Below are 13,953 nucleotides of genomic sequence, written 5' to 3'. Positions count from 1 at the left end.
CCACACGGAAGGGCTTAAAAATACCATTGTGGAGACTAAGGAAAAGAAAAAACAAAACTGGACCCACTAGACTGTAATGCTAACACCCGTACCTTCTGGCTGCATGCTAAGGCTAGAGGTGTGTGAGAGACTGTCAGGAACTTAACTGCTCCCTGCAGGTCAATGGACACGACACAGTTCTCAGGACGGCTGAGCCATCTCCTTCTGTTCACCATGAGGCCTCCCAGGGGCCCGCATAATTCCCGTTATTTTCATATTGTGGAAACTTCAGTTGGTGACATCAATCAGTGTGGGAGCAGGAGCACCTGCCGCCTCCTCCCGACACCGCGCATTCGGCTGCTCTCCGCAGCGGGCTGGTGGGCCGGGTGTCAGGAGAATTGTGCAGGTAAGACTCGTCACCGCCTGGTTACCAGGGCAACACCCAAGAGGGTGGTAATAATTATTCTAGTTAAAGCCAATGCATCTGCTCACGATCATATAGTCCTGCCTCAAGCTCACATCTTAACAACTGAAAAATTACCTGAACAATCCACGTGACCTGAGGGAGATCTAAGCCTCGAGCTGCGACATCCTTCAAAACAGAAGAGAAGATGGTTTTAGAACCGGGTTTCTGAACCTTTTTTTGGGTCATGGAAACATCTGATAATCTAATGCTCATCGGCCCCCTCCCCAGGACACGTGCGTGCGTGCGTGCATGCGTGCGCGCACACACACACACACACACCCACACACCCGCTCACATCCCCCCAACTCTGCAAACAACTGCAGGGGGCCCGTAATGCATCCGGGTTCACCTGTGTTTGCAAACTCTGATTAGGGGCAAGGGAATGGATCCCACAGGGCAGTCCAAGAACTTCGATGTGACCTTTGTGTGTCAGGGAAGCCCTGGGAACCTGCAGCATGCTTTGCTGGTCCACATCTAGTCCAGAAAGCCACTTCACGATGAACCCACCCGTGGATTATCTCTATCAGCAACACCTGACACCGCATGGCACCGAGGTCTGCGTCTGCTATGCCACCCCTCAAGGTCTCGGCGGCAGACGGGAGCTGCCGAACAGCGACTCGGGACTCTGCTTGTTAGCCCAGAGAGCAGGACGACCAAGTCCCCCGCCCCCTGAGAGCCACGTCAGAAAGCAGGCCAGGGCTGCTAATCACCTCACAGACTCACCCGGACAGCTGGAAGCTATAAAGCAATGGCGATTCACCTGTTCCTTTTCAACTAGTCAATACCTGAAGAGCAAAAATCCTCCGCGCTCTCTAGCATCTCTCCATTCTGAGAAGGCTGGGCGAATGGTAATCTCTCAATGTTTCCCAGAAATACGCACTCAGCATTCATTCAGGAGCCATGTCAGAAGGAGACTGTCCCCAGCTGGCACTGAGCACTCAGACCACACACTGCATGAACACTCCACCTGCATTATCTGGACGAATCCTCAAAACAACTCCTCCCAGCAATGCCTGCTCCCATCGCACAGAGGAGAGCAAGCTCAGTGAGACAAAGTTACCCATCCACAGACATACAGCTAGGAAGTGGAGGCAACCCTCAAACCCACAGTTCTGCACCCCACCATCAAAAAAAGGCGCCGTGTGCCTCACACACTGCTGGCCAGCATGGAAAACGGTACAGGGCCCTGTGGTGGTGAGCTTGGTAATGTCCAGCGAAATCACATTTGCACTTGCCCTTCAACCCAGAACAAGATCCCACCTAGAAATCCACCCAAAGACACAGCAGCATGGCAGAGAGTAACGGACGTACGAGATGATACGCTTCCGCTCTGTATGTGCCTGCAACCTGGAGAGAACCCACTGTCCGCCAGCAGGAGGTGGGCTGAATACGATGTGGCCAAGTCCTGCCTAGTGCAGTGTTGGAATTCTGAACAGAAAAGGCTAGAATTCCTTTACCAAACCTTTACACTTTTGACTGAGATCACGCAATGTTTTGACGTCATTAAAAATGTCCTACAATAAGAAACAGAGGATCATCTATGATGTCTTCTTGCTGAATTTTGAACCCAAGTTTAATCAGGTGTCTAGATCCAACTACCAGTTTACAGGAAATATGGGAGAAAAAAGGAAAATGTCAAACCACACCAGGAAGACATAATTAGCCAAATCCAGAATGTAGAATTTGAAACAACAAAACACCTGGTTTCTTCAGAAAATTCAGGGGTATGAAGGAAGAGTAACAAAACCCAGAAACATCAACCAGGCAGCTGGATAGACTGATGGACCAACTGATGAATAAATCAATAAGCGACACCCTGAAGGAGGCTCACAAAACTGTAAACCACGGGAATGGCCCTGTGGTGTGGAAGGTTAAGCCCCGACCTGAAGCGCCTGCATCCCATATGGACACCAGTTTGAGTTCTGGCTGCTCTACTTCTGATCCAGCTCCCCACTAATGTGTCTGGGAAAACAGTGGGGGATGGCAAGTCCTTGGGCCCCTGTACCCACGTGGAAGACCCAGAAGAAGCCCCTAGCTCCTGGCTTCGGCTTGGCCCAGCCCCAGCCATTGTGGCCATTTGGGGAGTGAACCAGCAGATGGAAGATCTCTCTCTCCTTCTCTCTCTGTATCTCTGCCTTTCAAATATATAAATAATTTAAAAAAAAAATCTGTCAATTATGATTTATCTCTAGACAGGGAGACTTGGCCGATTTTTACTTTTCTGTATTTTCCTGTGCTGTTTACTTTTTCTTTTTAAAAACTGATTTATTTATTTGAAAGGCAGAACATCAGAGAGAGAGGGACAGAGAGGAGAAATCTTCCATCTGCTGGTTCACTCCCCAAATGTCTACAATATCCAGGTCTGGGCCAGGCTGAAGCCAGGAGCCAGGAACTCCATCCTAGTCTCCCACATGAGTGGCAGGGGCCCAAGCACATGAGCCATCCTCCACTGCCTTCCCAGAATTGGCAGGGACCTGAACAGGAAACAGAGGAGCCAGGACTCAAAACGGCACTTTGATACGGGATGTTGGCCTCGCAAGCAGCAACTTAACCCGCTGCACCACAACGCCGGCCCCTGCTTTCTCTTTCTTGGTGTGGGTGTGTGCACATGTACAAACACACACACACTTTTTGGAACCATCCGAAGCTAAGTTGCGAACATCATGATATGTCAGTCCTACATACTTTAGTAAGTATCTCCTAAGTAAAAGGCATTCTATATAAGCACAACACCACTATCACACTAAGAAATTTAATATTAAAAACCATTATTTTCTAATGAACACCTATGTTTAAATTTCTTCAACTGCACCTAACATGCTTTTTATAGTCGTTTTTCTTTCCCAGACCAGGACTGAACCATAGGTCACGCATCCTACTGCCGGGACCAGAGACTTCACGCCGCGATGGTACCTCTGCCTCCCATCAGCCTAGTTTTCCTGATGACTGTCACTTCCGAAGAGTCCAGATGACTTGACAGCTCCCCGGTCTGGGCCTGTCTACCAGCTTCCCGAGGTGGGGTTCAAGGTGGGCATTCTGGGGTTGAGGGTGCGTCAAGAAGCCCATGAGAAAACTACGCATGGCCTCAACAGGTTTCTGTGCCACAACAGCTTACGGCTTAATTCAATTTCCTATGGACCCTCTGAGGTGCCCTTCTGCACGCGGGTTCAGGGAGGTGTGTGCTGCCCACGGTTCCACACCGGGAGGTCCTGGGTTCAGTCCCTGGGGTAAGGTGGAAGCCAGCAGCCCCGCTGTGAAGATGCCTCTCTCCTTCACGGTGAGTGACTGGAGAGTGGAACTCAGACCAGGCGAATGCCCTGTTCCCAAGGGTTCTGCATCTGCTGATGCCCCTCGTACGTTTCCACCGTCACCCCGCGGCTGCACACGGTGACCGTCCTGGGCCATCGCTGCACCCTTCCGCTCACAGCTGTGAATTCCGGGGCAAAGAACAGCCGCTGCCCCCCCCCCCCCCCCCAGCATCACTAAGGTTCAGATACACATTCTAATTTTCATTTTTGTTTGAAAGGCAAAGAAAGAGAAGAGAGAGACAAAGATCTCCTATTGTCTGGAACAGCTGGACTGGGCCAGGCTGAAGCAGGAGCCCCAACTCAGTCAGGGGGCAGGGACCCAGGTGCTGGAGTCACCTCGGAGGGAGCACAGGCAGGCAGCTGGGATCACAGTGGAGCAGAGCTCAGAGCTGGACACTGGTGTGGGACGCAGGCGTCTCGAGCACTTGTCTCACCTGCTGCCCCAAATGCCTGCCAGATGCACACTATTTTGGAAACACAATTCCAGCACGGTTTCCGTAAGAAGCACGCGCCTGCTCCCAGGTGCCGTCCCACCATCTTTTGTCCAGACCACCAAGACAGCTCAGGACCTGTCTGCCCTCACCCACCCCTGGGATCTGCCGGTTTCCTCTGAATGGTGGCTGGGCTGCATCTGAAAGTGTGCAAGCGGAAGGGGAGGTACTAGAAGTGTGTCGACATCCATCAAGGGTTTCCACATGCTGCCGCTGTGCCAGAACTGCCTGCTATACTAACCACACCTGACGTCTTTAAAAAACTGATGGTTTTTCAATCTGCTAAGCGCTCGGTAAGAAGTGACTAATGGTGACAGTGGGCTGCCTGAGCGTTGCGGACAAGCTTGGTAAAACTTAATACACGTTGGTTTAACAAATTCAACCAGGTGAAACTCTACTTCCTGCGTGGGTGACCCAGCTCTGGGCAAATGCATGAGACACAACCTCCCTGTCTCTAGCTACTTCCTGCACTGGGGAGTCTCTCCTACAGCCACCGCCATCTCCTCCTCCTCTTGGTTTCGTTCACGCAGACCTGATCCAGCCATTGCTTTAGGTTCTTCCTTCCAGTCCCAGTCCAGGCTTCCAGGGACTGAGGAAAAGGAGGGCAGGCCTGGACGGCCTACCTCAGGGTAGCTCTAGAGAGACAGTGTGCGCCGGTCAGGGCGGCGCTCTGGCCTCGGCTGACCACCAAGACAACGGCTGTGGGGACCGTCCCACTTAGTTCACGGGGGCACTGTGAAGAGCAGAGGAGAGCACACATGGAAAATACCAAGAACTATGCTTCAAGCACCTCACAGCCTGATGACGTCACAGTGGGACTGCGGCAGACAGGCGACCCGAATCCCCTCCCCACCGCTGCACCCCTCCCACCTCCCTGGGCAGGGCACTACCGAGAAGCCAGAAGCAGCTCCATCTCTGTGAAGCGCTGTCCGCGGCTGCACCGGGCCGCCCAGAAACTGACCTGCTGAAGACCCACAAAGACTTCGCGTCTCTGCGGCTCCCTGAACACAGACACAGCCCAGCTCCATTCCTTTAACCTAATTAGGGCAAAAGACTCGCTGAAGTCAGTTTTGAAAGACACTCCACGGCGAGGCCTTGCAGGCCCCGGCCTTGACAATTGGCTGCCTCCATGAGACCTGGGAGTACAGATGGAAGGCAGCCTGCTCAGGTGCCAGCCTGTCAGTTGGATTAAAATGACTCATTTATTTACCCAAGCACCTCACAAAGTGCTTTTACGAACAGGGAGAGGGGCCTGCCGTCTCTCTGAGAAGGGACGCAGCGAACTCGCCTCTGACGCCTTCCCGGCCTGCCAAAAGTCATTACTGCCGTGTGTGGAAAGCCATCAGCAGGGTACAGGCCCCCGTTGTCCGGGTGACAGATTGGGCTGCGTAATCAGAGGAGGAAGGAGAGAGTGCAGGAGCTGTCAGAGGCGAGAGATCTTGGCTGGAGCCGCCAAAAACTGGCAACATGAGTTAGCGTAACTGAGCAAACAGCAAACAATCTCCAAACCACCTCCCCACGGACACACACGGACACCATGGAGGAGAGAAACTTTACTTAGAAGACGTGACCCAGTGGAAAGTGAGGTGCCGGACTGACACGCGTGTCTGGCGACCTCGCCGCCTTTGTCCCTCGGGCCGGCCGCGCCCCAGGAGAGAGGACATGAAGACGCAGTGCTGCAAGAAGAGCCGGAGCCGGGGCACGCGGCGCGGGGGCTCAGGAGCTCCTTCTGGAGAAGGCCCAGGCAGGACCCCAGCTCTGCTGGGGGGCAGCGGGCAGCAGGGCTGCGCAGAGCTGGAGGCGTCCCTGCTCTGTGGCAAAGGTGACCATTCCCACCTACCAGGGACCAGCACAGAGAGCAGGGACCCCAGCAGAAAGCCTCTGGCCGGCGGGAGAACCAGCGGTCCCAGGAAATCTCAGGGTCCCCTCACCAACAGGACTCCGAGGCACAAACCACACTCCTCTCCCATGGCTTAGCGTGGACTCCTCCCCACAGCAGGAGGGGACGATATTTTGTACTACATCTTCCATCCGATTCCTCTGGTTTCTCAATTCTGGTGAGAAAGTAGGCTTTGGGCTTTGCAACGACTCCCTCCTACAAATCCCTACGTCCTTGTTAACCTGGCTGTGAATGTCTCTTCTACAAACTGGTCTCTGCAGCCCCCACACCCCTGTCACTTCTGCCCAGACTTCACCTCCCCCCAGGCAAACATGTCTGCAATGGCAACAGCACTCAAAGCTGGTCCAGAGAGACCCCTGTTTTGTTTTGTTTTGTTTTGTTTTGACAGGCAGAGTTAGACAGTGAGAGAGAGAGACAGAGAGAAAGGTCTTCCTTTGCCGTTGGTTCACCCCCCAAATGGCTGCCATGGCCGGCGCGCTGCGCCGATCTGAAGCCAGGAGCCAGGTGCTTCCTCCTGGTCTCCCATGCGGGTGTAGGGCCCAAGCACTTGGCCATCCTCGACTGCCTTCCCGGGCCACAGCAGGGAGCTGGCCTGGAAGAAGAGCAACCAGGACAGAACCGGCGCCCCAACCGGGACTAGAACCCGGGGTGCCGGTGCCGTAGGCGGAGGATTAGCCAAGTGAGCTGTGGCACCGGCAGAGACCCTTGTTTTTATGTTTACAATCAAGATGAACAACACCCACACATACATATCCGTAACTGTTCCTAGCAAGAAGACAGACGCGGTGCGTGGTGGGGGGAGGGAGGCATTTTTTCTAGCAGTAAAGGAAACAGCGTAGCTGGGCACGTTGCCTGACTGTACCACGACCTCCTGAAGGCATTGATTCAGTTGTCGCAGGCCTCCATATAAGAAACCTTGGGGTTGTAAACTAAAATGGCGAAAGTTAGGGTAAATGGGGAGGAACCTCCCCCAGTGTGCAACGTGATTCCTCCTTATCCAAGGAGGCCAGGTCTCCATCTGCCTCGTCCTGACGTGGCCCTCAGTCCTCATTAACACCAAGGAGCCTCCTGGAGAGCATGCAGATAGCCTGGCAAGCAACAGGCTGCTGCCAAGGACGCTGAGTGACGGATCTCCCGGGCCCGGGCGTGAGCACGTCTCCTGTGCCCACAGCTCTCTGGCGCCAGAAGTGTCAGGACAAAGCAAACAAGCAGGGTAGGAGGAGCAGGACCACCAAGCAAACCGAAGAACTTGTCGGTGACGTTAGGCCCGTGCTCACAGCCGGCCTGGAGCGGAGACAAGCCAGCCCCTTCAGCTAGCCGCTCTCCAGCATCTTCACGGCGTGCTGAAGACAAGCGGAGGCCGTGGCAGAAGGCTGGCACACGGGACGTGACCTGGACGAGTCAATGACCACGACCCAGAAGGCTTCAGAGGAACTGGAGAGATTTGCCCGCATGCGGCCCCTGGCCTGGCAGGGCACGTGGGAGCGGGGGGTGCTGTGCTTTGGCAACACGGTGGACTGCCCACCTCAGGCTGTCTGGCTGACAGGACATCAGCCACGAAGAACAGGGGTGGGATCACTGCTTTGACCTCACTGACAATCATGCGTATTTCAGAAAGAACCATCTTCCCTCCCAGGTAGAGCTGCTCACCAAAACCTCAACCTTAGATACCTGCAGTTGGCTCCGAGACTGACAGCTCCCCCACGTCTGTATGTATGGCGCACCAGCACGCCAGGAAACCCAACAACCTCCCAGGGAGAAACCCAGCATCTTCAGGGTGGAAGGGAAAGGTTCCGGTCTTACCTAACTCAAGCTCTAAGAAAGCTTCCTACTGCTTTCTGCTCCACTTACAGACAATCTGTGACCCGCAGGCCTGTTACAACCTGTGACACCCCGCACATGGAAAAGTGCTCACCTGACGAGCAAGTGCATCACCTCCGCCTCCCTCGGGCTCCAGGAAAAGGCACCCACACTGGCGGCTCTCTGAACGTCGAGCGTCTTGGGCTCTAGCTATCCAGCCAATTCAACTCACACGTACCAAGTGCCCGAGGCAGCCGAGCAGGTCCCTCCCTGTCTTCACGGAGCTTACGATCGGGCAGCAAGACACCTCGCCAGGTATGACCGCATGATGGAGGACAAGGGGCGCAGCGGGAGTGAGCAGCAGGAAGGGCCGGGGCTCTTGGGGCTGAGAGCCGAGCAGAGGCCACAGTGAGTGTTCCACGCAGACAGAACAGCATGGACAAGGCCTCAAGGCCAGAACAAGAGGAATGACACATTCAAGGACCTGAAACAGGGGCCTGCTGGCTACAGGGCGGGGAGCAGTGGGCTGAGGTCTGGTCCCACAAAGCATTACTAGACAAGACGAAGGCTTATAGCAGAATTCATCAACCTTCACTCTAGACCAGGCACTCAGAGATGGGGTCTAGAGCAGACAGAAGTGCCTGACTTATGGACTGGCTCTAAAGGGATGGGCTGCCTGGTCAGACACGGACCTCCCTAGAGCCAAACATTCCAAGGGAAGCTGCTGTCGCGACCACGGTGTCTCACGCCGTGGGAGACACGGCCCCTGAGAAGGAGGCCAGACAGGCCTCGTAGATGAGTGCCCACACTCGCACCCGCACACCCCCACCCCCTCCCCAGAAACAAGGCTGCACTCACCCACGACCTCTAAATCCACAGAGACACTGTCTCGACTGCCTCGACCATGCTGGGAGCCACGGCGCTCCTTAGGAAGTGCCCGTGTCACAGGGCTGCCTGGCCCGTGCTCCCTGGACCTCCTCACTGCACACACAGCTTTCCCACCAGCCCTGCAGATGAAATTGTACCGTCCAAGATGGCAGAGAGGGGCAACAGCTACGGCAGACTTCCCAGAGGAAGCCGCAGAGGGCGAGGTTCCGGCCTCCAAGGAGCACGGGAGCCGCGCATTAGAAAGGTCGGTGCTGTGCTTGCAGCGACACAAGACAGCAAAGACCGAGGCCCGGGAGTCAGAGGGCCGACGACAGCAGCGGACAAGCCCTGTCCATGCGTGTGCTTCCCCTTTAAGAAAAGGGGCGCAGAGGCGAGCAGAGCATGTTGTTGTGCAAAGACGTTCTCAGCTCTAATTACTCCCGATAGCTGTAATTTACAAGTTTTTGGTGGATGGAAATCGCCAGGATTCACACATTTTCAGGCCAACAGCTGCCACTATTAGTGCGCAAATTGCCAAGTCTTCTGCCCGGTGGCAGCCAGGTGACAGCCAGCGGCAGAGACCAGCCACAGCAAGGGCCCCTTGTGGGGGTGTTTCCGCTCCCCGCAGGGTTGGCCAGACCTCGCGAGGAGACACTGCAGCGCCTTCGCAGGGGCAGAGCGCTACGCACCGTGCAGAGCAGGACGCCTGTCCTGGATCGGGCGAAGTCCTGAAACACCGCTGTCCGCTCCTGCAAAGAGAAGGGGGCGGGCCTGTCACTCTGAGCCGAAGCTCCGGCCAGGGAAGCGAAGACTTCCCCATTCTCCCCATTTCCTACTGCGACGGCCGTTTACAGGCACAGAGCGGCTCGCCAGGGAAGCAGTGGACTCTCTGCCTTCTAAGGTGACCCCGTACAGAGAGCACGACGCTGGGGAGACCGACGCGGGGCGGCCGGGCCCCGCGGGCCAAACGTCTCCCTCCGCAGAGTATGTAGACCCGGGCAAGGGGACCACTCAGCCCCTGAGCTCTCGTCTCACGCAGTCAGCTCAGAACGCTCCAAGCTTCTGCCGGCAGTGCACAGGGCGAGAAGCTGGGACGACGGACCTGGGACTGTCTCAGCTTAGCCTGGAATAAGATACTGCCCTGATACTGGCAAAATGAAAGGCAGGGATACTGCCTCCTGCCCTCTACCTGGCCCCTGGAGAAGATGTTACAACCAACATCCTCAAATAAATAAACTAAATCTTAAAAAAAAACCCTAAATTCTTAGTCAAAGCTGGATTACCCTGGAAGACAGAGCAACCACACAGTGGCGCGGCCCATTCCCTAGGCGCTCAGAGCTTCACCTGTGGGGAGCCCTGTGAAGTAAGCACTACCACCATCCTCATCCTCATCGCAGACAGGGACCCTGAGCCCGGGCTGAGTCCACAGAGCCAGTAACCGACAGGGCCAGGACAGGAGCACAGGCAGTCTGCCCCCAGACGGCATGGCTATAGCCACCGTGCTGGGCTATCAGTCGCAATAATCCAACCGCACAATCTCGTGCCTCACTGTTACACGTCCTGGACTTGACCGAGCCCCTCCCTCCCCAGCGTCCTCAGGGCTGTCCTGCCAGTGCCTGTGTGAAACAGGCCCGGAGGATGGATGAACCAAGTTTAAAACAGAACCCCAAGCCCCAGACGGCTCTGAAGAATGAAATCAACCACCTCGATCGAATCAGAGCTTATGAAATTCAGAACGGCTGGAATATTCGGAGACTCCATGCAATCTTGTGGAAAATAAGCTGTGTCCTTGAATGACCTTGAGTACATTCTCTTTTCTGGGCCTCCATTTCCTTAATTATTAAAACAAACAAGCAAAGCCGACAGGGGCTGGCCCCGTCTAGGATCATGTCACACCTCCAATGTCTCTGTTAGTTCTAAGACGTCCATTTTAGCAGCTGGTTCTGTTCGACTCTCACTGGTCTCTGCCTTGCTTTCACCTCTCCTCTAGGACAAGATGGCTCCTCCTCCCACGCCCGTCCGCCCTTCCTCTCCCAATTCCACGGTGTAAGCCTCGCGCCCTGCCGGGCAGCCTGGTTAAGAGCGAGGGCTGAGTGCTGCATGAAGAGGGAGACGTGACGCTCCTTCCTGACACACGCCTCGCTCTGCTCAGAAAGAGCTGCAGCCTGCAGCCCTCCGTACCCAGCGCCCGCTCCCCACCAAAGTGCTCCGAGTGCAGCGCTGTGTCTTGCTGACAATGACAGCAGCCGCGCTCAGCAGTGCCATATGGGATCCACAATTTAGCTCCATTAATGCTCTTAATTTGAAGACATCAAGCCCTAATCACACACTGGGTACTAAAAAGGCAAAACCCTTCCCTGGTGCCAGCTCCTTAGTGGTGCTCTGTTGCCTTAACAGCTGCTGGAGGCAGACTCGGGCCAAGTGGGGCTCGCGAGCTCTCTCGGGTGGAAGAGCCCTGCGCCCGAGCGACAGTACCAGGACGACAGACTGCCCCTGCCCGGCTCAACCCAGCCGGGACGACAGACTGCCCCTGCCCAGCTCAACCCAGCAGTGCCTGCCCTAGCCCGGCGCGGCTCACGAGGGCCACGCGCAGGGCCACACGTGCAGGGCCTGGGCCACCTGGCGCAAGGGGTTGTGCTCACCTCCTGCTCCATGTTGCCGTGAAGCCGCAGGAATTTTAATCGCGTGCAGGCAGATGGTGACGGCCCCGAGGCCGGGGCCCCTGAGCCACTCGCCAGGGTCTGAAGGAAGAGGTGGTAGTGGAACTCCACCAGCTCGCAACTCGAGAAAAAGACGATCATCTTCTGGTCTTTCTCAAACTACAGCAACACAAGGCGGGGGGCGGGGGGAGACACCACAAGCTCTAAGGTTAGGTGACACTAAAAATGAGTGTTTCTCCAAAGTACATATTCACACTGGCTCTGAGTTCAAACAGATGATTCTGAATTTTTTTTTTCTTCTAAAAACCGCTATTCCCCTCCACAAAGAAGGTAGAAATCGATGCACTCACGTCTCGGTACTGGAGAGGGAGAACATCCCACAGAGGACAGCGTCTGTGCTCTGTCCCTCTCTCCCTCAGGGCTCACTGTGCGGGCCTGGCAGACCCTCCAGCTCCACCCTCAAGCCCTCCCACCTGCTGTTTCCCCAACATCTGAGTCTACTGAGCAAACACAAATACTAGGAGGCTTCAACATACATGTGTGGGGCTGGTGTGGTGCAGCAAGTTAACCCTTGGTTTGTGATGCCAGCATCCCGTGTGAGCGCTGGTTTGAGTCCTGGCTGCTCCATTTCTTTTTTTAAAAGATTTTATTTATTTTATTTGAGAGTTAGAGTTACAGACAGTGAGCGAGAGAGGTCTTCCTTCCTCTGGTTCACTCCCCAGATGGCTGCAATGGTCGGACCTGTGCCGATCCGAAGCCAGGAGCCAAGAGCTTTTTCCTGGTCTCCCACATGGGTGCAGGGGCCCAAGGACTTGGGCCATCTTCTACTGCTTTCCCAGGCCATAGAGAGAGCTGGATCAGAAGTGGAGCAGCTGGGACTAGAACCGGCCCCCATATGGGATGCTGGCGCTGCAGGCGGAGGATTAACCTACTGCGCCACGGTGCCAGCCCCAGCTGCTCCATTTCTGATCCAGCTCCCTGCCAGTGCACCTGGGAAAGCAGCAGCAGGTAGCCCAAGTGCTTGGGCCCCTGTTACCTACACGGGAGACCCGGATGGGGTTCCAAAGGCTGCCAGCTTTGGCTTGGCCCAGGGAGTGAACCAGCAGATGGAAGATGTATCTTTCTCTCTTTGAAGAAAATGGATAAGTACTTCTTTAAAAAGAAAAAGGCAAGGTTCCTCCCCGTGGAGCTTACAGTCACATGCATGCTAGCCAGTAAATAAACACATAAATATAAAAAAACCTTTAAATTTAAAAATGAAATAAAAAAACCACGGTGGGAGCCCTCACGCCCTGTGTTCCTGCCCCTGTGCATTGCTCCTCAGATACTCAACACAGATCTCGGGGTGAACGTCACGGTCTCCCCAGCCTGGGGTTCCTTCCCGCACTCAGTCCCCCGGCGGAAAGGACACATACAACGCACACATCTCTCTCCACGTACAGACAGACAGCTGTGGACTCACAGACTCAGATTAGAAAACTTCCGGTTCGGCATCTCAACCCACTGCTGCCAATGCCTGACACAGGCAGAGCAGCGGCTCCTCCTCCCCAGAGGCGAGGCCCGAGCCGCAGCCGCACCTTGCACTTCTGTAGGACGAAGGCTGCCAGGCAGACAAGCCTCAGTTTGCTGGGAACCAGTGTCACGTGCTGATCCAGACTCTCTGGGATCGCAAAGCCATCCGGCCGGGAACCAGGCTGTGGAGGACCGACTTCCTGCACCGCTTTGCCCTCTGGGTTACGCTGGTCATGGCTTTCGTCCAGGACACAAACACTGACTGGATTGTGCAAACTGATGTCAGCCAGCCGTGTCACACCTTGGAGAGAGTGCAAAGAGCAGACAGATACATACGCACACCCACGCACTCCATGAGCTCATTAACAGGGTCCTGGCACGAATCTGTCCTACCATCAGCCTGGCGGAGGCAGACTCCCCGAACTCCCCACAGCCCAACAAGCCATCACGTCCGTTTTCTCAACTCCGGCATCTACGGAAGACCATCAGATGTGTCCCCCGCCCCCACCCTCCAAAGGGGTCGAGGGTTAAACAGGCTTCCCAGGCAGCTTTGAGTCGACGTGCACCATCAAGCTACGAGGGGGCGGGAGGAGGGACAGTCTCCCGAGTTTTCTGACCACAGAATCTCTTGTCCGTGGATTCTCTCTGAATCCATGCTCCCTAGGATACACTCTAAGAACTGCTGCTGGGTCACGTGGATGTGTGTTTCAGATCACAAGGCCAGGAAATCAAGCAAGTCAGGCACAAGCACCCAAACGCTGAGCCGCAGTTCAGACTGACTCATCGTGTGGGGTGATTCTGGAACCTTCCGGGCCTCAGTGTTCCCATCTGTAAAAGGGAACTAAGAATCCCCATCTCAAGAGGGCAGAAGACAAAAAGGAGCTTAAGTGATGTCCTCTAAGATCGGTGCCTCTTGGGAAAAGGTGTGATGGTTACATTCAGCAATGCACTTCGGTGAGGGCAGCATCTT

The 13,953-nt window shown here is 55.2% G+C and overlaps 1 protein-coding gene across 7 annotated transcripts in view; it reads right to left on the bottom strand.

Moving 5' to 3' along the window:
* Positions 1-13,953, bottom strand: part of DDX31 (DEAD-box helicase 31) — a 69,056-nt gene that overhangs the window by 34,366 nt on the left and 20,737 nt on the right. For 6 of the 7 annotated variants that reach the window (XM_062207310.1, XM_062207307.1, XM_062207309.1 and 3 more), the window contains exons 12-15: positions 13,049-13,284; positions 11,454-11,630; positions 9,501-9,560; positions 521-571 (exon numbers count right to left, since the gene is read on the bottom strand). In XM_062207310.1, coding sequence (XP_062063294.1) covers positions 521-571; positions 9,501-9,560; positions 11,454-11,630; positions 13,049-13,284 — 524 coding nt within the window. The remainder of the gene's footprint in view (positions 1-520; positions 572-9,500; positions 9,561-11,453; positions 11,631-13,048; positions 13,285-13,953) is intronic. The other variant, XM_062207308.1, reaches the window with a different exon arrangement.

Source organism: Lepus europaeus, chromosome 12 (assembly GCF_033115175.1).
Source record: "Lepus europaeus isolate LE1 chromosome 12, mLepTim1.pri, whole genome shotgun sequence".
NCBI classification, from domain to species: domain Eukaryota; kingdom Metazoa; phylum Chordata; class Mammalia; order Lagomorpha; family Leporidae; genus Lepus; species Lepus europaeus.
The sequence above is the reverse complement of the archived record's forward strand: the minus strand, read 5'-3'. Positions and strand labels throughout refer to the sequence as shown.